Below are 27,338 nucleotides of genomic sequence, written 5' to 3'. Positions count from 1 at the left end.
TTTCATGGTTAAGACTAATTCTTATATATATTCACTTTTCCCCCAAATGAATTCTATTTTTAGCACAGTTTTTTTGAAAGAACTTTAATAATTTTACTTTAGGTGCTCATCATAGATTATCAAAATAAAGGAATCAGGATTCTTAGGCTCATGACATAAAAACAAATACAATCCTTCAAATAAATCCTGATTTTCATATTTACACTATCTCAAAATCTAAAGTATTTACAAGGTTTCCTTAAAATTCAGTTCTGATTGGGGCGCCTGGGTGGCGCAGTCGGTTAAGCGTCCGACTTCAGCCAGGTCACGATCTCACGGTCTGGGAGTTCGAGCCCCGTGTCGGGCTCTGGGCTGATGGCTCAGAGCCTGGAGCCTGTTTCTGATTCTGTGTCTCCCTCTCTCTCTGCCCCTCCCCTGTTCATGCTCTGTCTCTCTCTGTCCCAAAAATAAATAAACGTTGAAAAAAAAAAAATTTTTTAAAAAATAAAATAAAATTCAGTTCTGATGAAGCTAATAGGTCAAACAGCATTTTCTATTTGGGTCATCTGAAACACCAAAATAGAGGCGCCTGGGTGCCTCAGTTGGTTAAGCGTTCGACTTCAGCTCAGGTCATGATCTCACCACTCATGAGTTCAAGCCCCACATCAGGCTCTGTGCTGACAGCGTAGAGCCTGGAGCCTGCTGTGGGTTCTGTGTCTCCTTCTCTCTCTGCCCCTCTCCCACTCACACTCTGTCTCTTTCTCCCAAAAAAAATAAATAAATAAACATTAAAAAAAATTTTTTTAGGGGCGTCTGTGTGGCTCAGTCAGTTGGGCGTTTGACTTCGGCTCAGGTCATGATCTCACAGTTGGTGGGTTCGAGCCCCGCATCGGGTTCTGTGCGGACAGCTCAGAGCCTGAAGCCTGCTTCAAGTTCTGTATCTCCTCCTGTCTCTGCCCCTCCCATGCTCATGCTCTGTCTCACTCTGTCTCTCAATAATAAAATAAATGTAAAAAAATTTTTTTTAATTTTTTTAAACAAGAAATACCAAAATATTCTAACCCTGTAGCACTTACATTTCTAGATGAAAATTTAACTTAAAAAACTTTTTAAATTGCTATTCTGCCAAAATATAAGTAATAAATTCTGTTGGTATTCATTCTTTCTTAAGTTTTTTATTCAAGATATACTTAGTATTGTTTTAAAAAGGAGTATCATACTGAGGTACCTAAATGGAAGCAAAATTCTCTCCCCAAAACGAGTGAGGACTTTTTTTTTTTTTTAAACAAAAGACATGATCAAGATCAATTTACATAAAGGCCTTCAGAGTGGGTAAGATGTAGAAAATCTAATGTGCTATATACACAAACTGTTAAAATTATCTTACAGTTAAAGGTCAAACTTGAACACTAAAAGAACATTTTTAAGAAACATTTATCTAGAAAAAGAAGCCTGATTCACTCATTTAATAAATATAGGATACAGATTACAGCAGGTAGATCAAGTCTAGAAGTGTAATTAAAGGGCAGTACTCATTTTAGTAACATCATTATAGCGACCTGGATCTGTTTTATCTCACAGATGAATATCAGAAAAGAAAAAAAAAAAAAATCAACAGGCTCTGATTCAAGATTTTTCTACTTAGCTCCCAGACAACGCAAATAAAAAACTTAAAGTGGTCCATCTTCTGAAATATATTGAAATAGATACAGACTCTTTAGGGACCAGTATATACACTGCCTATGAAAGTCTATAAAACACCAAAGATTTTTTTTCGTTAAAGAGTAACAGCATCCAGAATTTACCTACAAACATAAAATCAAATAATTTTTAGGTATTTGAAGGAGGAAAGAAACCAAAGGATTTCCTTTTTACTTTTGTTTGTAGTCCACACATCATCAACACTTCTACATCAAAGACTGGAGAAAAGAGAAGCTAAGAATTAAGAGTTCAATGTTCAAATCTTTTCTGTGTGTGTACCTATCCTATCTACAACAAATTATTACTATTTACTTTGGTAAGTGTGTAAAAATAAGTTATCCTGATACATAATGAACCAGACACAAAGTAAATTTAAGTTGAAAACGGACAAATGAAAAGATTTCTTTAAAAATTAATTTTGATTTTACTACATTTTGGCATATCAATTCAAATGTAATATTTCATAATTTTAGAAAAGGGAGATTTTACTTTACATTCAAATAAAAATATAATTCTAATCAAATGTCTTTAAACTTTCAGTATAAATAAATATGTATGCATATTTAAGACCTATCAAATTTCTTACCATTTTAGATTTAGAAATAATGGTTTCTATGAAATACTATAGATTTTTATAAAACAAATATGTTTTATGTCATATTTAGAGAAAATTAAAACATAAAAAAATTATAAAATAAATAATTTATAAGTATTTCGAGACACTAGTGGCTTTATAATTTAAGAAAATTAGCATTGATATGAGCCCTAAATCATATCAAATAATTCATGAAAAACCAACGGGTGAGTTCTCACTTCTCACCTGGCCTGTCCAGTTGATATATTCCATTCCTCTCTCTGACCAGTACTTCGTGATTTTGATTTGTCTTTGCAAACAGAATCAGGTTGTTTCAAAGTGCGTTTGGCTGGAGGAGACACGTGGCTATCACTTAAACTACCATCAACTTCAGCTTTCTGAAAGACAAAGTTAAAAATGTATTTATTATCCCTATTTAAAAATATAGAATTCTTAAATTCTTGATAAAATATTCAACCAATAAATATTTACTAAGTGAATCTCTCTACAGGTATAGCAAATGTAGTATTCTGTAAATACAGAAACAAGGGAGTTAGAAAGATTAAATTTATAACCAGAAAAGTATACAGTTTCTTATTTTTATTTTAAAATAGTTTCCCTAGGGGCGCCTGGGTGGCTCAGTCAGTTGAGCGTCGGACTTCAGCTCAGGTCACGATCTCGCGGTCCGGGAGTTCGAGCCCCGCGTCGGGCTCTGGGCTGATGGCTCAGAGCCTGGAGCCTGTTTCCGATTCTGTGTCTCCCTCTCTCTCTGCCCCTCCCCCATTCATGCTCTGTCTCTCTCTGTCTCAAAAATAAATAAATGTTAAAAAAAATTTTTTTTAATAAAATAAAATAGTTTCCCTAGGAATAAACCTAACCAGAAGAGGTGAAAAATCTATACACTGAAAACTATAGAAAGCTTATGAAAGAAACTGAAGAAGACACAAAAAAGTGGAAAAATATTCCACGCTCCTGGACTGGAAGAACATCGTTAAAATGTTGATACTACCCAGGGGCACCTGGGTGGCTCAGTCCGTTAAGCATCCAACTTCGGCTCAGGTCATGATCTCACAGTTCATGGGTTCAAGCCCCACATTGGACTCTGTGCAGAGAGCTCAGAGCCTGGAACCTGCTTCAGGTCTTGTGTCTCCCTCTCTCTCTGTCCTTCCCCCACTTGTGCTTTGTCTGCCTTTCAAAGGTGAATGTTTAAAAAATAATAATAGGGGCGCCTGGGTGGCTCAGTCGGTTAAGCGTCCGACTTCAGCTCAGGTCATGATCTCACAGTTCGTGAGTTCAAGCCCCACGTTGGGCTCTGTGCTGACAGCTCAGAGCCTGGAGACTGTTTCGGATTCTCTGTCTCCCTCTCTCTGACCTTCCCCGTTCATGCTCTGTCTCTCTCTGTCACAAAAATAAATAAACGTTAAAAATAAATAAATAAATAAATAAATAATAATAATAATGTCCATATTACCCAAAGCAATGTACATATTCAATGCAATACCTATCAAAATAACACCAGCATTCTTCACAGAGCTAGAACAACCAACCCTAAAATTTGTATGGAACCAGAAAAGACCCCGGATAACCAAAGCAATCTTGAAAAAGAAAACCGAAGCTGGAGGCATCACACTCCCAGACTTCAAGACCTATTATTACAAAGCTGAAATCATCAAGACAGTATGGTACTGGCACAAAAACACACACTCAGATCAATGGAACAGAATAGAGAACCCAGAAATGGACCCACAAACGTATGGCCAACTAATCTTTGACAAAGCAGGAAAGAATATCCAATGGAATAAAGACAGTTTCTTCAGCAACTGATGCTGGGAAAACTGGACAGCGACATGCAGAAAAATGAACCTGGACCACTTTCTTACACCATACACAAAAGTAAACTCAAAATGGATGAACGACCTCAATGTAAGACAGGAAGCCATCAAAATCCTCGAGGAGAAAGCAGGCAAAAACCTCTCTGACCTCGGCTGCAGCAACTTCTTACTCAACACGTCTCCAGAGGCAAGGAAAACAAAAGCAAAAATGAACTATTGGGACCTCATCAAAATAAAAAGCCTATGCAGAGCAAGGAAAAACAATCAACAAAACTAAAAGGCAGCCGACAGAATGGGAGAAGATGTTTGCAAATGACATATTGGATAAAGGGTTAGTATCCAAAATCTATAAAGAACTTATCAAACTCAACACCCAAAAAAAACAAATAATCCAGTGAAGAAATCGGCAAAAGACATGAATACACACTTCTCCAAAGAAGACATCCAGATGGTCAACTGACACACGAAAACATGCTCAACATCACTCCTCATCAGAGAAATACGAATCGAAACCACAATGAGATACCACCTCACACCTGTCAGAATGGCTAACATGAACAACTCAGGCAACAACAGATGTTGGTGAGGATGTGGAGAAGAGGAACCCTTTTGCATTGCTGGTGGGAATGCAAACTGGTGCAGCCACTCTGGAAAACAGTATGGAGGTTCCTCAGAACATTAAAAATAGAACTACCCTACGACCCAGCAATTGCCCTACTCGGTATTTACCCAAGGGATACAGGTGTGCTGTTTCAAAGGGGCACACACACACCTAATGTTTATAGCAGCACTATTGACAGTAGCCAAAGTATGGAAAGAGCCCAAATGTACATCAACAGATGAATGGATAAAGAAGATGTGGTATATATATATATATATGTGTGTGTGTGTGTATATATATATATATATATATATATACACATATATATGAACATAAGGGAAGGGAAACATATAAAAACAGGGAGGGGGACAAAAACATAAAAGACTCTTAAATATGGAGAACAAACAGAGTTACTGGAGGGGTTGTGGGAGGGGGGATGGGCTAAATGGGTAAGGGGCATTAAGGAATCTACTCCCAAAATCATTGTTGCACCATATGCTAATTAACTTAGATGTAAATTAAACAATAAATTTTAAAAATAAAAAAAGTTTCAGGCCTACGGAAAAGATGTATGTATCTTTTTATGACATGATTCCTCATTCTCTCCTAAATACTCCAGTGCATACATGCCAAACCAAGGATATTTTGATACATTAGAGTCATATAACCCTCCCAATAGGATATCAGCATTGATAAAATGCAGCGCCAATCCACAAACATATTCAAACTTTACTTGATCCAGATTCAGGATCCTATCAGAGAACATATATTGCATTTAGTTATCAGATCTCTTCAGTCCCCTTCAATCTGGAATAGTTCTTTAGGCCTTCCCCCATCTTTCATGCCCTTGACTGTAAAGAGTACAGGCCTTTTGTTCTCTGGGATGACCCTCAATCTGGATGTGATGCTCCAAATAACCACATTCTTGCGAAGAATATGCACAAATGATACTGTGCATGCTTTACTTACCCATCATTATGTGTAACTTTCATCACCTGGGCAATTTGGTATCTGCCAGGTTTCTCCACAATAAAGTCACTATTTTTCCCTTTGTGTTTGATCTAGATTCAAGGTGGAATTATTCTGATAATTCACCAATATCCTGTTCCTCATCAAACCTTCACCCATCCACCAGCCATTAGCATTCATTGACTATTTCTGTTTTGATCTAATACCATTGTGATGGTGATTACCTAATCCCAACATTCCTTCTCCATTTTTTAGTTGGCATTCTACTTTAAAGAGCTTTCCCTCCATCCCTTTGTCAGAATTCCTTTACTTACTACTTTTATCAGTGTAGATTCATGGATTCTTCTTTTATACTATATGTTAAAATCCATTATTCCATTTTGCTGCTCAAATTATACAATATTTGGCAATCAAGGGCCCTTAGAAAGTGGTTCCGGTACCTTTTTGATATGTCCCCATCATTTTGACTACTTCCTTGCTTTCTGACACAAAAGACATCTCTAAATTCATCTTATACTTTCCCTCCCTGATTCTAAAATTAGCCATTTCTCCAAGAGATACCTGATACCTTTTAGTCATGGATAGTATTTAGAAACCAAGATCTGGGCATTAGGTGTGCTCATTGTTACTAAGGTTTCACAGCTACAGAGTCCTCTCAGAAGAGAGTAGGAAAGATATGAATATATATACATACATATAAACACATCTATACCTATTTCTTTACCTGTGCATAAATAATAACATACGCATACACACCAAGGCTTCTAATTCTAATTCCACATCTTAAGTTTCTTTCTAGACTTTCCCCTTTTATGTTTGTAAGCTCTTCTCGGGGAGAAACCTGGCTTCCATTTATTTGCTCTTTCAATTAATTTGCTTAACATAATCAATTTCTCAACCAGAGATGTCCACTTATCACATTTCCATTATTCCCTCCCCAGCCACATGTCCTCTGACTACAGGAAGGGCAGTATCCGCACAGCAGCTCTTGTCTTCACCACTCAATTCCCTGGATACTGGGCAAATGGATAAGAGACTGGAGGGAAGATTAACCTTCCCTTTAGAGAAGATTTAATTCATATGTTAATGCTTTATTACTTGACATTATAGATCAGTATTTCAAAGGTATATATGACCATTTTCAATATACTACTATATATACTATTTTATTTTTTTATGCCACAAATTTAAGAAAAAAATATAAGAACTATTTATTTCATAAATGCACATTTCTAAATCATATTTTCCCAAAGTAAGACAACTACATTACACAAATAACTAGTCAAAATGTAGCCTAACAAACAAACTTAAGAAATGCAGTGCAGAGCCTGCTTGAGATTCTCTTTTCCTCCCTCACCCTCAAAATAAATAAATAAAAACTTGAATGAAAGAAAGCAAGAAAAAGAAATACTTGTAATAGGGGCACCTGAGCGACTCAGCCAATAGAGCATGTGATTCTTGACCTTAGGGTCATGAGTTCAAGCCCCATGTTGTGCACAGAGCCTACTTTGCTAAAAAATTTTTTTACAAAAAGCCCAGTTTCTAATTTTGTGCTATAATACAATTTGCCATGAGCTAGTTCTAAAGCCACAAGACCAGGGGCACCTGGGTGGCTCAGTCAATTGAGCATCCAACTCCTGATTTCAGCTCAGGTCATGATCCCAGAGTCATGGGATTGAGCCCCCATGTCCAGCTCCATGCTGAGTATGGAGTCTGCTTAAGATTCTATCTCTCCCTCTGCCCCTCTCCCCTACTCGTGCTCTCACTCTATAAACAATAAACAATAAATAAACAAACAAGCAAGCCTGCCAGCCAGCCACAAGACCACACTCATACTGAAAGACACAAAGGGAATGGGGCGCCTGGGTGGCTCAGTCAGTTGAGCATCTGACTTCGGCTCAGGTCATGATTCCACTGTTCGTAGGTTCAAGCCCCGCATCTGGCTCTGTGCTGACAGCTCAGAGCCTGGAGCCTGCTTTGGATTCTGTGTCTCCCTCTCTCTCTGCCCTTCCCCACTCACTCTCTCAGAAATAAACATTAAAAAAAAAAAAAAAAAAAAGGAGGGGGGAACAACTAGATATTCAGAGTGTCTATAATTAAGGAAAATTAACCTATTAGTTGTGTACATACAGTACCACTTCAAGTTATCAAGAAAAAGTGTTTAGCTACTTCCAAACTATCATCAGTAGAGGGGGAAAAACTATTTAAAATGCAATTCAATCATGTAATAGTACTTTATCAATAAACATGCTTACTGTACTTAACAAATGAGTGCTTTTCAAAATTGTACTATTTCACTTCCTCAGGCTCTCGCCTTCTCTAACCCCACCCTTTTCAGAGTACATTAACTAGCCCAAGGTCACATGGCTAACAAATGACAGAAGAAAAAAAAATTAGGTCCTGCCATTCCTAACATACATCTCTTACTACTATCTCAAACACTCTACCTTAGATATTTATAAAAATACTAAGGTTAAAGTATGTATTAATCGTCATCTAACTCAACTACTCATCCAAGACTTAATTATCTGTCTACATTTGTCACTACAAAATGTGCTCCACCCCAGACCTAACCAATCAGAAATCATTTTTCTTTACATGATCCCCAGGTGATTCTTGGGCACATTAGTGTCTGAAAAGCATTATTATATGACATACTTATCAAATAGTCACTGAGAAAGCAATGTCATGTGTTCTAAGCTAAAGCATGTTTGTGAATACAGAAACGGAACGGATACCTGTGAACTACTTCCTCAATTTAGATAGTTCAGGCCAGCATTATTCCTCCTAATCAAATCCCATCACTCACCCTTCAAGACCCATCATTTCCTGGGTGCCTGGCTGGCTCAGTTAGTAAAGCATGCAACCCTTGATCTCAGAATTGTGAGTTCAGGCCCCCACAGTAAGCAGAGCTTACTTTAAAAAAAAAAAAAAAAGACCCATCTTTTCTTGAAAATCTTACCTGAAGGATCTGATATAAATTGACCTTTTTCCTCTACTAGCTGCAACTCTATTATATATTTTGGCATTTGATTATATTCAACTCAGTATAATATGTTTACCATCTTTAAAATGTCATCTTCTAAGTCTTGAGATTCTAGCAAGATTTTAAGTTCTCATGTACAAAAAAAATACTTCATTTCTTTTTAATTGCACACCATACCGGGGTGGGGGCTCAAGATTTCCCAAAGTTCCTTCAGTAAATTATTAATAGGAATTATTAGGAGAAAAAAAGGAAGATTCAGAATCAAGTAAGTTTGGAAATAATTAGGTTCAAGGTCTTCTGCTGTAGGACTTCTAAGAGTCTTATTTAACATGTTAATATGCACTGTAAACCTCTAAATATGGAGGACAGTATATAACATTTCACAGACTTATTTGATGGAACTCTTTTTTCATGGAGCATCTATAGATCCTGAAGTTTTACAAACATACTCTGGGAATAAGTACTACACACTTATTGAATTACAGACATTAGTAAAATATCTGAAGTCTAGTCATTTTTTAAATAATTTGGGTACTACATAACTCTTTGAATATCAATTTAAATGAGTCTGTAGGTTTATTTGTTGGTCATTCTCTCGTATTCTACTAGCTTTTTTCAGTTCTATTCAGGAAGGTCTCTCAAAGCGTTATCTGCACACTAGCTGAATCAGAAATCACCTGATTCCTCATTAAAGAAATATAACCTGCTAAACTAGAATCTCTGGAGTTGGAATATTTTTAATGAGGGCCTCCAAATGATTCTTAGTATCCAAAGTTTGAGGACTTCTCCCATATAAAACAGTTTAAGTATATGAGGCACATCATTCTAACTGCTGCACTATTCTACTGTATTTTTCTTATCTTGGTAGGGTTTTAATTTTGACTTGCCTCTGTGACAGAGACCTCAGAATAAGTAACATTATAAAAAGCTCCTTCCCTCCAAAGAAATCTAGGGATTTAAGCAAAGCAAATAACCAAAATGTAAATACATACAAAATAATTACTTCACCATTTAATTAACTTTAAGCTTTGGGAAAGCTTTTACCTACAAACCTGATGATACTAACAGTTAACCTTTAATAAGATGATCATAATGCTCAACTTCAACTTTTTCATCTTCAAAGCATTTTACTAGTTAATTATAACCTAACCCTTTGAGGGAAGGCGTTGCCAGTTTCAGGACAAAGATACTTAAGAGAGATTATGCAATCTACCCACAGTCATTTAGCAATGTGTGTCAGAGTGATTACAATCCTTGAGTAAGAAAGGCATCTCTGACTAAGGGAATAATTTCATTTAACAAACATTTATTGACGACTCTACTGTGTACGTAAGACTTGGAGGACAATGGTAAAAAAAGATTAAGACCCATTTGAACTCAATACAAAATCTACTGGGTTGACAGTCACAAGGATAATATATGGCATAATATAGTGAGGAACATGATTCAAAGATGAGATAACTTCCAAGTGAAGTATAACAGTAAGTGCCAAATGCTACAAAAAATAAAAGTACAATGAAAAGATAAAGTTATTCCCACCTAAGTGGGAATTCTAACCCCAAGAAGAGTTAAATTTTTCCGGTTAGCAAAAATCATGTTCTCCTGGAGTCTGAGGCTCTTTAGTCGTGCTCATCAGCTACTACAAATACTTGCCACTATTCTACCACAAATCTTATAAAAGTAGGCAAAAGAATTTGAGAATAATAAAGCAGAGAACTTATGCTGCTCTACTTTTTAGGGAAGACTTCCTGCCCAGATCAGAATTTGTCAGAAATCTAGAACCTAGGATTTTAATGTAAAGACAAAAAGAATATATCCAAGTATAGCATTAAAAGAAAAAAAAAAAAATGATGGAGCGCCTGGGTATTCAGTCAGTTAAACATCCAACTTCATTCAGCTCAGGTCATGATCTCACGGTTCGTGGGTTCGAGCCCCACATCGGGCTCTGTGCTGACGGCTCAGAGCCTGAGCCTGCTTCAGATTCTGAGTCTCCATCTCTCTCCGTTCCTCCTCTGCTTGCACTCTGTCTCTCTCTCTCTCTCTCAAAATTAAACATTTAAAAAGAAAATTTAATAAAATAAAAAAAATGAGACAGTCAAGGAAGTAAGTGAATTAGCAGACCATGAGATTAATTCGAGTCTTGACGATGGCCTCGTGTAGAATTGTGAAAGCAGAAAATAAATTGATTCCAGAAAGTAGAGTAACTGAGAAATTAGTGACACCAGTATTCAAATAAACACAATGTAACTGCAGGTTAGTAAAAAGTGGTTATTTTTTTTCAGTGAGTGTGGGGGGGAGCCGGGAGACAGATGTTAAAGGAAGAAGCATAATGCTGAACTCTAATTTCAAAAGTTAAGTTTAGAATTCTAGCCAGAAATCTAGGGAGAGGTGTATCAGGCTGTGGGAAATGCAGCTCTGAGACAGAGTGAGGTGAGGACTAGAGGATAGATATGAAATGGCAATAAAAGGATCATAGATAATATACAGAATGAAAAACAGAGGCAGAAGTAAAACTCTTAAAAAATCCCTATATTCGGGGCGCCTGGGTTGCTCAGTCGGTTGAACGTCTGACTTCGGCTCAGGTCATGATCTCACGGTTCGTGGGTTCAAGCCCCGCATCAGGCTCTGTGCTGACCGCTTGCTTAGAGCCTGGAGCCTGCTTCAGATTCTGTGTCTCCTTCTCTCTCTGCCCCTCCCACTCATGCTTTGTCTCACTCTGTTTCTTAAAAATAAATAAATGTAAACTGTTAAAAAAAAATGCCTATATTCAAGCAATGAGCAGACAGGATCTTGTACAAACTAGTGAAAAATATAGTCTTTTACTAAAACAGCTTGGGGTGGGGGGGGCGGGGGGACAGGGGGTAGGGGAAACTTGGGTGGCTAAGTCAGTTGAGCATCTGACTCCTGATTTCAGCTCAGGTCATGATCCCAGGGTCGTGGGATCAAGCCCCACATCCAGCTCCATTCTGAACGTGATGCCTGCTTGGGACTCTCCCTCTCTCTCTCCCTCTCTCTGCCCCTCTCCCCTGCTCAGGCTTTCTGTCTCTCTCTAAAAAAAAATAATAAAATAGAAATAAAAACACTGGGGAGTGGAAGTTTGTTCCGAAGCAACTCAATGAGAGAAAAGCTGATAAAAAAAAGTGGGTTGGTAATTAGAAGATCACTATAGGGGTACCTGGGTGGCTCAGTTGGTTAAGTGATTCTTGATTTCAGCTCAAGACATCATGATCTAATGGTCTGTGAGATGGAGCCTCACTTCCAGCTCTGCACTGACAATGCAGAACCTGCTTGGGATTCTCTCTTCCTCTCTGTTACCAAAGACACATGTGCTCTCTCTCTCAAAATAAATAAACATGAAAAAAAAAAGTTACTATAACTTCTAACAGGGCAACCTTTGTGAAATGCAGGGCGGAAATCGCTAGGTGAAGAACTGGGTACTTGGTGAGAAAGTACAGGGCATAACTATGAGCAACTCTCGTAAGAAGTGCCACTGTGAAGAAAGAGACAATAGTCTAAAGAGGTTACAAAGTCAAAGAAGTCAGGGAAGAATTTTATTTTATTTAAATACCCCCTTTATTTTTTTTCTCAAGTACATTCTACTCCCAACATGGGGCTCGAACCCATGACCCCAAGATCAAGAGTCACATGTTCTACCAACTAAGTCAGCCGGGTACCCCAAGAATTTTCTTTTGCTTTTCTTTTTTTAAAGTTTATTTATGTATTTTTGAGAAAGAGAGAGAAAGAGAGAGAGAAAGCATGAGTGAGGCAGGGACAGAGAGAGAGGGAAAGAGAGAATCCCAAGCAGGCTCCACACAGTCAGTGCAGAGCCTGATGTGGGGCTCAAACCCAGAAACCGTATGTTCTGAGATTATGACCTGAGCTGAAGTCAGATGTTTAACCGACTGAGCCTCCTAGGCACCCTAAGAATTTTATTTTTTAAACAGATAAGATGACCTGGGTGGCTCAGTCAGGTAAGCATCCAACTCTTGATCTCAGCTCAGGTCTTGATCTCAAGGTTCTTCAAGCCCCCACTTCCCCCACCCCCACCACAACCTCCCCGCATTGGACTCCGAGCTGGGCATGAAGCCTACTTTAAAAGAAAGAAAAAAAAAAAGGATAAGATGACCTGGTTTCTTGTAAATAGAAGGACACATAGAAGAGAATAAAATAAAATTTTAAAGAGTAAGATGACTGATGAGAAAAAGATCCTCAAAGAGACAAAACATAAACAAAATAAGAACATTATCGCCCAGGTTAGATCAAAAAGTATATGAGTACAATCAATCTTTTCCAGTTTCCTTTGTAAGACAGTCTTTTTCCCTACCTTTTTAAAAAATAAGTACTCCTGCTTTCATGAGAAAGCTTAGAAGTGCGGTCAATTTCTTTTTCTTTCAGCAGTTACCATGACTGCAGAAAACAAAACTCACACTGCTATTTATTTGCTTAGGGCCAATATTATTCTACAAAGTCCTCAAACTTCAGGCACACAAAAGGTCCTACATTTTCCTCAAACATCCCAAAAGCAATGGCTTACTAGTTTAACATTTCTAAGCAAGAATGAATATGTGAAAGAATAGACAAACAAAATATATAGAAGTGAGCTGAGGAACTGTAAAAAGACAAAAACAATCTATTGTAAGTTATAATGCATTTTTCTTCCTGGAAGATAATTTTCAATCTGAAAATAATACATACTTTAAACGAGAGACATGGGTACAGAAAAATGCCACAAAGTTTAAATACTGGACAGGACCAGTCTTATATTGCAGCACTACCACTGAATTAAAAACTACCATTTACCTCATAAGATTATTTAGAAGAACCAGTGAGGTAGTAGAAGTAACAAATATTAAACCTACAGCCTGACAGTGGATACAGTCTGAAGTAAGGATACTTGCTTGGCTTTCTAGAATTAATATAATTCCATAAGCTTATTAAATTCTCTTTAGTGATTCATTCTTTTTCACAAACAAAATTTATTAAGCACCTGTTATTGTGTTAGAGACTAAAGATACTTGATGATGAGATAATCTCTGCCCTTCAAGAAAGTTAAAGTAGGGGCACCTAGGTGGCTCAGTAGGTTAAGTGTCTGACTTCGGCTCAGGTCATGATCTCAGAGTTTGTGAGTTCAAGCCCCATTTGGGGCTCTGTGCTGACAGCTCAGAGCCTGGAGCGTGCTTCGGATTCTGTGTCTCCCTCTCTTTCTGCCCCTCCCCTGCTCACGCTGTCTCTCTCTGCCTCAAAAATAAGCAAACACACAAAAAATTTTAAAAAAGAAAAGAAAGTTAAAGCCTAACTCCTCAAATTACCCAGTGAGAAGTATATAAGAAGAGTGCTGAGAGCATTGGGGAGTGGTGTGCATATTGATTTTAGCCTGTTTAGAGGACAATATGGAAAAACCTATAAAAATTTAAAATACATACACCTTTAACCAAGTAATTCCACTTCATAAAAAAAAAAGTAATTCTCTGCTACATCTTTTATAATATTAAAAACATAGAGGGACACATGGGTGGCTCAGTCCGTTGAGCCTGAGACCCCAGCTCAGGTCAAGATCTCACGGTTTGTGAGTACGATCCCCACATCCAGCTCTCTGCTGTCAGTGCAGAGCCTGCTTTAGATCCTCTGTCTCCCTCTCTCTCTCTCTGCCACTCTCTCCACTCTCCACTTCTCCTCTCTCTCTCTCTCTCTCTCTCTCTCTCTCTCTCAAAAATAAACATTTTTAAAAAATTTTAAAAAACAAAAAAAATGGAGATTTGTGTACTAATAGGGAACAGCTACAGAAGTGATGGTATAATAACACAACAAAATAGAAAATTATCAAGAAGAACTAATATGCAAGAATATACACAATACATAGTTTACTATCATAAATAGCATATAGATTATAATTCCATATATGTAAAATATACACATATAAGTTACCCATAAATACATATGCAATGGTCTGGAAAGATGTACACAAACTTTAACAGTAGTTATTCCTAGGAAAAACAAACTGGAGGAATTAGGGAACAGGGGAAGGTCTTTTATTTTTTTTCCTGTGTACTTCCATATTGTTTGAAATATTTATTTTATAATTTTTTATTTCATATTTTTTAATACAAATAAAATATTTTGCCAAAGATCCAAGGTCATGTGTCTTGTGTACCCTTTATGTTCAGTTGTCTATCTGGTACACAGTGTTACCCAATTAAAGATATCAAAGAATTTTTTAAAATTTCCTGGGGTGCCTGCCTGGTTCAGTCAGAAATGCATGCGACTCTTGAGCTCAGGGTCATGAGTTCAAGCCCCAAGTTGGATGCATAGATTACAAAAAAAAAAAAAAAAAAAACCCATTTTCAGTTGAAATGCTGCTTCTGAATAATTAACTGCATGACCTTGAGCAACTATCACTTCCCCTCAATTCTTCCATCTAATAAATTTGGAGGCTGAATAAGAATAGTAAAAACTAAAAAATTAAAATTAAATTAAAATTCTAAATTTTAGGGGCGCCTGGGTGACTCAGTCGATTTAGCATCCGACTGCGGTTCAGGTCATGAACTCGCAGATTGTGAGTTCAAGCCCTGCGATTGTGAGTTCAAGCCCCGCCATCAGGCTCTGTGCTGACAGCTCAGAGCCTGGAGCCTGCTCTGGATTCTGTGTCTCCCTCTCTCTCTGTCCTCCTCCCCCACTTGCACTCTGTGTGTGTCTCTCTCTCTCAAAAATAAATAAAGATTAAAAAAAATAAATTAAAAAAATTCTAAATTTTAAAGTACTTTCAAATTTTTAACATAGAATCCACCCACCAGTTCATGAATTTGTGCCGCCATCTCATCTGTGCACACCTGTTGGTGAAGCTTCACCTGTTTCTATACATACATTTAAAACTTCTATAAGGTGTCATTCATTAAAAAGGAAGTATAGCTCTGCAATGGGGTTTGGTTTTTCAAAAGTAGCTTTCCCTTAACTTGCACAATCATGTACACAACCACAACACTCATCCAAAGTGTGAGTATTCAAGTATGCTCTGGTTAAAGGGTGTTAATAAGTTGTAAAGGAAATGAGTTTTTATCAAGCAACTTCAAGGCTTTAGCCCAACAAACGGGCCACTTTACACATAGGCAACAGCAGTCAGGTGAAAGAAGCACCAAATAACTCAAGTAACTGTCAGTTTCTTGTTTCGTCAAGTAACTGTCAGTAAATTTCTCCAGCATACCATCCAAAGTGCTTAAAAATAGTTTAATTATCAATTTAGGAATAAAATTTTTCTAGGTATCAACATCTGAATATTATGAGTTCCATAAGGAATGAAAAGGGAGAGCAGTAATATTTTTTTAAGTTTATTTATTTATTTTGAGAGAGAGAGTGAGCACATGTGAGGAAGGGAGGGACAGAGTGAGAGGAAGACAGAGAATCCCAAGCAGGCTCCACACTGTCAGCACAGAGCCCCACATGGGGCTCAAACCCACAAACTGTGAGATCATGACCTAAGCTGAAACCAAGAGTCAGACACTTAACTAACTGGGCCACCCAGATGCCCCAAGAGATTAGTATTATTTGAAGAAACGATCATTTTAAATTATCATTAGAAATGATAAATTGGGGGGCTCAGAAGAGCATGAACTCATGACCTTGGGGTCATGAGTTGGAGCCCCACATTGGGTGTAGAGATTACTTAAAAATAAATAAACTAATTAAGATAAAATAAAATGACATGATAAACTGGCCTCAAACTAAAAAACATGAAAAACCACAAACTAAAAGAGCAAAGATTGCCAAAAAAGGGTAAAGGAAAAACCCAAGCCTAAAATTAGCAAAATGTATGAACAAAGACCTAAAAACAAAAAACAAAAAAAAAAAAACCTATAAGCTTCAAAAGAGAAAGAATACCTACAAAAGAAAAAGAATCAGACCAACATCAAACTTCAAAAGTAACACTAGATACAAGATGACAATAAAGTCATATTCTTTAAGTATTAGACCTACAATTTTATATATCCAGCCAATTTTTTATTTAAATGAAAGAACATAATGAAAACATTCTCAGCCATGTAATGCCTCAGAAAGTTTGTTACAAAAAGTCCCAAACTGAAAATATTCTTGGAGGAAATATTCACAAAAAAGAGAAATAAAGAATAATATGAGACACAAAAAGTAAGATCATCAGGGGCGCCTGAATGGCTCAGTCGGTTAAGTGACCAATTCTTGATCTTAGCTCAGGTCTTGATCTCAGGGTCATGAGTTCAAGCCCCACACTGGACTCCACACTGGGTGCAGAGACTATTTTAAAAATCAGGAAAAAAAAAAAAGGTAATCATATCGGTACTTGAGAAAAATTTATTGTTACTGGAAAAAAAATTCCAAATTAAAGAAAAAGACAAAGTACTTATATCCATAAAAATATCAGAACTAAAATTCTAGACAATACAGCATAGGAAGGAAGGTGGAACATTATAAGAGAATGTTAAATAGTATGTGGCTTTAAAGAAAAAAAAACAGAAGTCAACAAACAGAAATTTAGGTCTTATGAGCAATTAAGCACGCACGCGCGCACACACACACACACAGAATATTTAACTTTAAAATAATCAGAAGAGATGGGGCACCTGTGTGGCTTAGTTGGTTAATTCTCCTCAGGTCACCATCTTGATTTTGCCTCAGGTCATGATCTCATGGGCTGACAGTGCAGAGATCGCTTGGGATTCCCTTTCTTTGCCCCTCCATTCCTCGCACTCTCTCTCTCAAAACTCAGTAACATTATAGATAGATAGATAGATAGATAGATAGATAGATAGATAGATAGATAGATAGATAGACAGACAGATAAAATCATCAGAAGAGGGGCACCTGGCTGGTTCAGTCAGTGGAGCATGCAACCCTTGATCTTGAGGTTGTGAGCTCAAGCCCCAAGTTGGTGCAGAGCTTACTTAAAATATATCTATGGATATATGTAGATATGTATAGATATAGGGGATGCCTGGGTGGCTCAGTTGGTTAGGCGTCCGACTTTGGCTCAGGTTATGATCCCACAGTTTGTGGGTTCAAGCCCTGCATGGATTCTGCAATGGCAGTGCAGAGCCTGCTTGGGATTGATATTCTCTCTCCCTCCCTCCCTCTCCCTTCCTCCCTCTGTGTCCCTACCCACTTGCATTCTCTCTAAAAAAACTTTAAAAATTAAATAAATACACACACACACACACACACACACACACACATATACACACACACACACACACACAGGGGTAGCTAGGTGGCTCAGTCAGTTGGGCGTTTGACTCTTGGGTTTCAGCTCAGGTCATGGTCTTGCAGCTCATGGTTTGGGCCCTACATCTGGCTCCACATTGCCAGTGAGGAGCCTGCTTAGGATTCTCTGTCTCAAAATAAAAAAACTTTACATATACACATACATATTTGTATACCTATGTATATGCACACAGATACATACATACGTATGTATACACATATATATACACACGCATGCATATATACGTCAGGATTTGAACAAAAACTTAGGTAGAATCTTAACATGGGACAAGAGATTTAAGTATCTAAATAATCAATAAATCCACACTATAATGTTTCCCATCTCCTAATGTTTTCCATCATATATATTTTTCTACACCAAATACAAAATATGCATTTTTCTTAAGCAAATAACATTTACCAAAACTGACAGTGTATTAGGTCACAAGAAAAAGCATCTAATTCCATACTAGGTTATGTGAGTAATGTTCCTTGCTCTTGGATTTATTATAAAGGTGTCAATTCTCTGTGAATTAATCTTGGAATTCAAATAATTTCCTAATTAAAATTCTAGCTGGATCTTTTGAGGAATTCTAATCTTAACTGGAAATATTTATGAAAAGAATGAAGATCCTTGAAAATCTAAGTTAACTTTGAAAATAACAAAGAGAAGGAACTTGTCTTTTAGAATATTAAGATATATTCCTAAACTAGTCCTAAAAACAGTATGGTACTGACACCAGAACAGGCCAACAAAAATATGAGAACAGAACATATACAGGAACTTAGCATACAGCACTATATTAGCAAGATAGCATATTAGCAATAAAGCAATATAGAATATTAGCAAGTAGCACTATAAACAATAGGTTATAAATCAAAGATCTAAATAGGAAAAATTAAGCATGTGAAAAGAGTCATAATATAAACAGTATCCCTCACTACGACACAAAGAAGGTTAAAAGCCACCGATCACTGATACTTTTGGAAAACAAGAAAAGTTAACTTTAGTAGAAAGCAGAAAAACGGGCAAAAAGTATTAACAACATGAGGAGGTTAACACAGCATATAACATAAAAAGACTGCACTGCACAACTCCAGGGGGGGTACCCTTCACATAGACTGTAGTGTGAATGGTGCCTTCTTGACTTTTTGCAGTATGGCAGCCCTATTAACAGTGAACCAAAGAGGCAAAACTTCTTGCCCATAATGCACTTACATTTTAATGTGGTAGGTGTGTCATAAACATGGATTGATTAAATGCAAAAACAAAGGAGTAAGCAAGCCCCACTACCAAAAGTCAGGTTGAATGATCTCCAAGTTCTTATCTCACAAGATCAGAGAGCATATCATTTTATGGTTATGTGAAGCACCCCTGGCTCAAAGATCCTAATTTGGGTCCTAGAATACAAACACTAATAATGCTAAATGTGTTTCATTCACTAGTATGTATCATCATTTATAAATATGCCATATAATGTCTCTTCAAGAGGTTTTAAAACATGAAACATTTTTTCAAAGGGAAAACACGTACCTCCAAAATAGATTCTCAGAGCATGAAAGAAAATGTATGGGCCGCCTGGGTGGCTCAGTCGTTTGAGCATTCAACTTTGGCTCAGGTCAAGATCTCATGGTTTGCGAGTTCAAGACCGACTGTGGGCTCTGTGCTGACAGCGTAGAGCCTGCTTGGGATTCTCTCTCTCTCCCTCTCTCTGCCCCTCGCTTCCTCTCATGCCTGCGCACTTTCTCTCTCTCAAAAGTAAATAAGTAAACGTTTTTTAACAAAAGAAAAAAATGTACACACTGATAAATATTGCCAAGTGGAGGGGAAAGATGGCAGCCCAAGTACTCCTCTAATGCAGACCACCACAATACCCTAGACTTACTCCACAGGGATTTTTTTCTCCAAGTCATCTTTACAATATTGCAAAATGATCTCTGAACAACATGTCTGCTCCTCTTCCTACAACCACTCCCTGAAATCAGGTAACAAACAATCACTGAAAATCGCTATCCTGTATTTCACATCCCTACAGGCTACTGTTCCCACTTTCAGTCCCAATACAATCCTAGGCACAACTCCAGATAGTCTAGTAAAAATCTGTCTATACACAGTATATAGAGTATTTCCTGACTGTACAATAGCTGCCTTCTTTCCTTTTCAGATATTTGTGGAAACTACTGCTTGCACAGCAACAAAAAGTAGTGATAAATACAGATGTGATAGTAAAATATACAAGCAGAGAAGAAAGAACGAGATTTAAATATTAAATCTACTTATTATCTACTTATTATCACTTACTACCTATTTGGTCTTCTAGTCTAGAGTCTAGAGGAAAATTTTCTTGTTTTTATGTATGGTAAGCAAACATTCAATGTATGATTTTTCCCCTTTGTACGTTCATACAACTGTTTATCCAAAAATCCCAAATCCCTTTTACTCAATAACTCACTTTTCACAAAATCCTTCCCTAGCAGGAAGGCATAACAAATATACTCCCAATATAAGAACACAAACCCAAATATCAACAAATCAACCCAGCTGAAGTCACTGGTCTGGTCCTTAGTTCTTCTAACAAGTAGTAATCCTATCACCTGTCCAGCTGGTTTCCAGAGGCTAGAGGTTTATCTATAATTAGGTATTTAAGAGACAAGCACTCAAGGATCTATCAAAGAATGGTCACAAAGACTACATGCCACGGAAAAGAGCTTAAGAAATTAACATCCTTCACTTCTACAGGTGTTGTAAATTTCATCTAGGACCTTAAAAACTGCAAGTTTGGGTACCTAGGTGGCTCACTGGATTGAGCGGTAGTTAGACTTTAGCTCAGGTCATGAGCTCACAGTTCATGGGTTCCAGCCCCATGTCCGGCTTTGCACTGGCATCACGAAGCCTGCTCCAGATTCTCTGTCTCCCTCTCTCTCTGCCCCTACCACACTTGGCTTTCTCTCTCAAAAATAAACATTTAAAAAAAATTTTTTTAACTGCAAGTTTGAATATCTGGACTACAGAAATGATCAGTAATTGATTTGTTTTAAGTTGCATTTTCAATTGGTTACCACAGATAATCCTATAAACTCCACAGCTACTTTGATTCAAAGCTGTGAAGGGATACTGTTTACCACATTACTCAAGATACACACACATATGTATACGTATGTGTATTACATTTCCATAATACATACAAGGAAAAACTTGCTCTACTCTGAAGGACTTGTATTTTTCCCTACTTATCTCAGAGTCCTATAAGTTATTACATTTTACTCTCAGACTTCTTTTCTGTGTTTAACCATCAACTTCAGCCACTCTGTTGTAGTATATCGGTAAATGCATGGGTGTTGGAAAAGAATAAGTACAGGGTGATAAAGGAGCATACTACAGAAGGACCCAAGGATTTTTTTTAATGAAATTACGATAAAGCAAATTTACCTATAAAGTTACTCAAAATATTTATTTTGACCCTCTCAACTAAGATGTGGACTCAAAGAATACTATAAAACCTTCTCAAGGGGCACCTGGGTGGCGCAGTCGGTTAAGCGTCCGACTTCAGCCAGGTCACGATCTCGCGGTCCGTGAGTTCGAGCCCCGAGTCGGGCTCTGGGCTGATGGCTCAGAGCCTGGAGCCTGTTTCCGGTTCTGTGTCTCCCTCTCTCTCTGCCCCTCCCCCGTTCATGCTCTGTCTCTCTCTGTCCCAAAAATAAATAAACGTTGAAAAAAAAAAATTAAAAAAAAAATAAAATAAAAAAACCTTCTCAAAAAGCACAAAAAGCTAGTGATGAAGCCAAAGCAAACACGCCTAATAGAAAAAAGAGTTGAAATATTGTTCAAAACTGCTTTCCAATTCTGTGAATACAATTATTAGTTCGCTGAGAGGAACTCTTTGATGGAGCAAACAAACGCTAATTACTGATCATCAGATTAACTGACCTAAAAGAGGTCAAACTTTAAATATACTAAACAAACAAAAGAAGCCAGGAACGAGAGTAATTATAACTCACTACAGAGCAGAAGTCAGCTTGACATTTAAAAAGTGTGGGTTCAAGAAAATCCTTCCAATAACCTACTTGGGAGAAAGGCAAACTATACGCACAGCTCAGGTCCTATGGCTTTTTAAAGCAAATGAAATATGTAGACACAGCCCATGAAATCTAAAAAGAGGGACGCCTGGGTGGTTCAGTCAGTTGAGGGTCCAATATTGATTTTGGCTCGGGTCATGATCCTAGGGTCGTAGGATTGAGCCCACATCAAGGCTCTACACTGAGCATGAAACTGCTTGGGATTCTCTCTCCCTCTGCCCCTCTCCCCTGCTTGTGCTCTCTCTCTAGAAAGAAAGAAGGAAAGAAAGAAAACAAAGAAAAGAACAGAAAGAAAGAAAGAAAGAAAGAAAGAAAGAAAGAAAGAAAGAAAGAGAGAGAAGGAGAAAGAAAGAAAGAAAGAAAGAGAAAAGAAAGAACTAAAAGAATCCTGGGGGGCAGAAAGAGGGAAGATCAGCATCAAGCGTAAAGAACACACAAAAGCAGAAAAAGGAGAACCTCCTCAATTATGTATCTTATAAAGAATACATTTCTTCCTACCAAGATAAAAAGAGTCTCCTAAAGTAACAGCATGAACAACCCCATTTTCCATCAAGTCTTCACAGATGCCAGCAAATGTCTAAAACTCCAGAGAGAGAGTACCCTTAAGTACACTGGAAAGAGTACTAAATTCTTATAATTCATAAAACCAAAATGAGAGGAAGAGTTTACCAGGCCCAAATCAACCCATTTTAGAAATATACAGCAACGAAAAATACACAAATTTCTTCATAAATATATAGTCCATAAGCTTAACAAATTCAGAATTATAACTTTCCTCTTTTAAAGGACCAATCACAATATAGGATTAGAAAATCCTTTACATTTCTCAGAGAAAGCCATTAGAGCATTCTATCACCTACTACAGCCAGAAGACAAGTCTTCTTAAAACTGAAAAACAAACATTTTAAAGTAAATCTTCATTTGCGTATTATTTATGACCTTTTAAAACATTCTAAAAGGATCCCTGAAACAAAGTTTCATCAGCCTCCTTCTAGAAAAAGCTCTAATATCTTTCATTCCTCCAGCAATTTAAAAGCTACCAAATGTTCATTTCTACATTAGATTATTGATTCCTTGCCTTTTAACATCTCCATAACAGCTGCTTGACAAATTACTTCACCTTATTCCTCAGGGGATAAGGACAGCATGCTATGCATGAATTCCAAAATGGGACCACAAACTGATCAGTGACAGATGAGCTAATTGCTTCAGATGAATTAGACACTGCTCTAATAGACTGGGCATTCATACCATTATACTACAATTAAATAGTACACTAAACATTTTATTTGAACTTAGGTATAGAGAACAGACCTTTCTTAAATTTACTTTTATTTTAAAATAAATGTTAGCTTCAAAAAGTCAGTAAGTCTGTACACGTTTGGAATAATCTCTACAAAAGGCCGAGTTTTCAGAAAAATTATTCTAGTTTGCACAACTTTAAGATCTAGCTTTCATATTTTAACCTAAGAGATCTGTTAACCCCAAAACAGTCTATTAACAAGACAGTTTTCAAAACATTTTTATTTTAGCAAAATAAAAGCCGAATATATTTTCAAAGATACAATAAATACATTTTGGTAAAATATATCCGCTGTATTTGCCTCGATTCATTCCGATCAGTGTCAGAACAGTATGACATACAGAGAAAAAGCACACACAAACCATAATCTTGTAGACCCCATAGAAAATAAAATATTGCTTCCCTCCCACAAGAATAACAAATGGTGTGGGTTTAAAGGAGCATTTTAAATGAACAGCAATTCCCAGCCAAATTACTCTTGGTTAAATTACCCTCTTGCTAGACAGAAGCAATACTCTTTTCAGAATTCATAACCAATCTTGTAACACAAACTTATCAATTCCCTTAACGTGCTAAAACAAGTGCTAGCTTAGAGTTTTATACTATAATGAAATCTCAAGATCTTTCAACCACTTTTTAAAAAACCTAATCACCAGCCTTCTTCAAATGTGTTGGCAACAGTGTGACAACGATGGTGTTAATTCACCTTCTAATCAACTATTCCCATAACAAAAACGCACACATCCAGGAAACCATACAATTTGAAACAGTGTCTACTATCCAAAACATTCGACGTGCCCTTTTTGTGACTTGAAAGCTCCACCAGGTCCCTACTAGAACCGGGGTTAGCTAGCTGGCTGATTCTCCAGCTACAAAATCATGCTCGGTCTCTCCTGCCTGGAGAGGCGATAGCGTTGATTTTGTTTTTAAAGTTGGTGTCAGAGCAGCTACAAACTTTTTTCAGCATCCCTGCCTGGCTGCCAACTGGAGCTCTCCGTTCACTTCCTCACCAACTTGAACCACCCCCAAACAGTTTGAGAGTAAGCTGGAGTTAGACACCGGCAGGAGCTGACACACTTACGAGAAGGGTTTGACACCGCAGAAAACTTTCACTTCTCTTCTCCCAGCCCTTCCACCCGGGGACTCCGGCCTTTCGCTCTTGCTCCCCTAGAATTCCCCTCTAAGGCAGGGCAAGGACACGGAAACCAGACTGTTCCAATGTCCCCGAAAAGACCCCCCCCCCCCCAGAGCCCTCTCCCCCAGACCCCAGTCCTGTTCTTCACACAAAAGAGCCAGAGCAGCAAAGCTATCGCAGCCCTACCTAGCCGGGTACCATCCTTCACCGCACCCGCAGACCCGGTCCCCAGCCGCCCAAGCGGTCTCCACTGGAGGCTTCCTGCCGTAACCCGGCCAGACAAAGCCCCGGCGGCCGGGCCGGCACTCGGAAGCCTCCGGACTCGGGCCGCCGCGCTCTTACCCGGGCCTCTTCCAGAGCGACGCCGGCACCACCGCTTCCCCCGGCCTTGGCGCCGGGGCAGCTGGCAGCGCGGGTCTTGGAGGAGCGGGTCCGAGAGGAGATGAAATGGCTGCTGCCTCCGGTCGCCCCAGGCTCTGCTCCGGCCCCAGGCCCAGGCCCAGGCCCAGGCGACTTGGACCCGAGAAGACGCAGAGAGCTCTTCCGGGTGTTCACCATGGTCCAGCCAGGAGGACGGGGTCCACACAGCGCCCGCCGCGCCTGGGAGAGCCGAGGAAGGCCGGCCCGCCGGCCGGGCAGTCAGGGCCAGTGAAGCCGGGCCGGGAGAGACGAGCCGACCCGGACTCTGCGGAGCGCAGACGAGGACAGGCGAGAGTAGGGCAGACGAAGGGAAGTAGGCGTGAGAAGGCAGAAAGCGGGAGGCGGGAGCGATACTCCAGGCCGACAGCTCAGACCCTCCACCGGCTTCGCCCTCCTCAGCGGGAGCCGAGCGGAGCCGCCATTTCTGCCCCTTTCTCTCTCGTTCTCGCTCTCGAGCTCCGTGCGTCAGGGATCCAGCGCCGCAGGGCCGACGAGACCGCTTCCGGCCGTGGCCGCTGCGGGGCGCTGCAGGGTCGGCCAGCCCTTCTCCTGTCCGCTCCCCCTCCTCTCCCTCCGCCCCTCCAGCAGGCCCCGCCCAGCGGCGCGGCGTCAGCGCTCGGCGGCGGCGGGGGGGGCAAGGGACGCTCTGGGCTATGTGAGCTCTATGGTTCATAGGTCTGGCCCCCGAGTCTAGGAGGGGGATGGGAATAACCAGAAACTGCGCGGAACGAGCTAGAGCGCTGGAGTTGACCCTGGGACTCTCACGCCCTGCGAGGCCCGAATACCCTAGTATCTCCACCATCGCTCCAGGTGGCTTGGATACAGCCAGGAACGACCGGCAAAGGCGGGGGGATACACGGGGACAGGGGAGGACGAGGGCGCGGTGACCTGAGTTGGAATCCCAGAGGTACCCGACGCAGGACACCGAACTTGAGTCGCACTTTTCGTGCCTGTGAAAATGAGACTATGGTAAATTAGATCTGTGCGGCTTCTGGCACATGGTAAGTTGAAGAAAGAACAAACGCTAGACCGCTGTGTCTTTAAACAAAGCAAGAAAGGGTTGTTTTCTATAACCTTTGCCAGATGTAAGGCGGAGTCACAAAGAATGAATTCTTTCACGTAAGAGTCTCCTTTATCACTGCGGGCCCCCGCCCGCGGAAGAATTAAGAATACAAAAAGCTGAACACAAAATATGAAATTTGTGATTTAACTTTCAAGAATTAAGAGAATATGAAAAGCTCTCCAGTAAAAGAGAAATTATGTTAATTTCACCAAATGCTTGGTACATTAGCGATAGAGAGCGAACTATTCATTGGGTAAAAGGTTCTTCCTGTTTGCTGCACTAAGAAAAATTGAAGGCTCAAGAAACGTCCTGTAAAAATACCCAAGCTGTATCAAAATTAGAGCATTCTAGCCACCCAAGCTACCAATCATTCGACAAAACTGCGTACAGCACTGAGAATGGAAGTCATTTTTCTGTTTGGAAAAATGTATGGATTCCAGGAAAGCAGGCAAAACCCGCTTACATTTAAATGGCAACACATCACCCACCACTTAAACATATCACCACACCACCCACCCGGACTTTTGGGTGTGGACACCTCATAATGGAAGTAGACCTGGTTCTCCTGAATCAGTTAGCTGTGAATGAGATCACTGAAGAGAATAAACAGTTTTCCTACAGACAGAGGCTGGTTTTCAGATGTATATGAAGCGTCCTGAAGAGGTGTATAACATGCAAATTAGGATATAAAGGGTTTGTGTGCTTTCCTCCTTTGTTTTCTGTGTTTGTTTTTGTAGTCCTAAATTAAGACAGTCAAGTTATTATGATTTGGGTCATTATAACTAATAAGAACAAAAGGCAAGCTGAGTGTAAAACACTGAGCTGAGTGGGACATAGATCTTCAGGCACTAGTAAATGCCTAAGAACAAAGGCAGGGGAAAAACAAATGGTTAACTGATAAAAATCACAGTCTTGTAGGATGTGAAACCCCACTACAGTTTGTAGCTGTCTTAATGATTCACAAGAAAAACACAATCTTGGGGGCCCGTGGCTGGCTCACTAGGAGAAACATGCAACTTTGATCTCAGGGTCATGAGTTTGAGCCCCACATAGGGTATAGAGATTAACTAAATAAATAAAACTTTAAAAAAAGAGAAAAAGACAATCTTAATAGACCTCCAGGAACCTATAAACTCAATTTCCTGGGGCCCTAAGGTCACCTTCACCTCTATAGGTTAGACAACCCTATATAATTAGTCATTCCCTGCAATCACAGTGCAGCTCTCTGCCCAAGGGTCCTGTCCCTGTGCTATAATAAAAATGCCTTTTTGCACCATAAAATGTCTCAAGAATTCTTTCTTGACCATTGGGCTTGACAATCCTGCATCAATAACCTGCATCATTTACTATCCACAAATGTTTACTCTAAACCCAACTGGTATCTGGTACTCTGCCAGGCCAGGAAGTAGGGAATTTTTTTAAATACAACAACACATAGTACTTACAAGAGAGATGGAGACTGGCAAGAAACTA

General features: G+C 39.0%; 1 protein-coding gene across 3 annotated transcripts in view; it reads right to left on the bottom strand.

Annotated features, from left to right (window-relative positions):
- Positions 1-25,036, bottom strand: part of ATAD2B (ATPase family AAA domain containing 2B) — a 191,093-nt gene extending 166,057 nt beyond the window's left edge. For all 3 annotated transcript variants that reach the window (XM_047069264.1, XM_047069262.1, XM_047069263.1), the window contains exons 1-2: positions 24,725-25,036; positions 2,501-2,652 (exon numbers count right to left, since the gene is read on the bottom strand). In XM_047069264.1, the coding sequence (XP_046925220.1) occupies positions 2,501-2,652; positions 24,725-24,940 (368 nt within the window). In that variant the 5' untranslated portion in view covers positions 24,941-25,036. The remainder of the gene's footprint in view (positions 1-2,500; positions 2,653-24,724) is intronic.
- Positions 25,037-27,338: the final 2,302 nt, after the last annotated feature.

The sequence above is a fragment of the Lynx rufus genome, unplaced genomic scaffold (genome assembly GCF_022079265.1).
Source record: "Lynx rufus isolate CCGP_SWC_20201006 ecotype Redwood Valley unplaced genomic scaffold, mLynRuf1.p SCAF_8, whole genome shotgun sequence".
In the NCBI taxonomy this organism is placed as follows: domain Eukaryota; kingdom Metazoa; phylum Chordata; class Mammalia; order Carnivora; family Felidae; genus Lynx; species Lynx rufus.
This window is presented reverse-complemented; position numbering and strand designations above follow the sequence as displayed.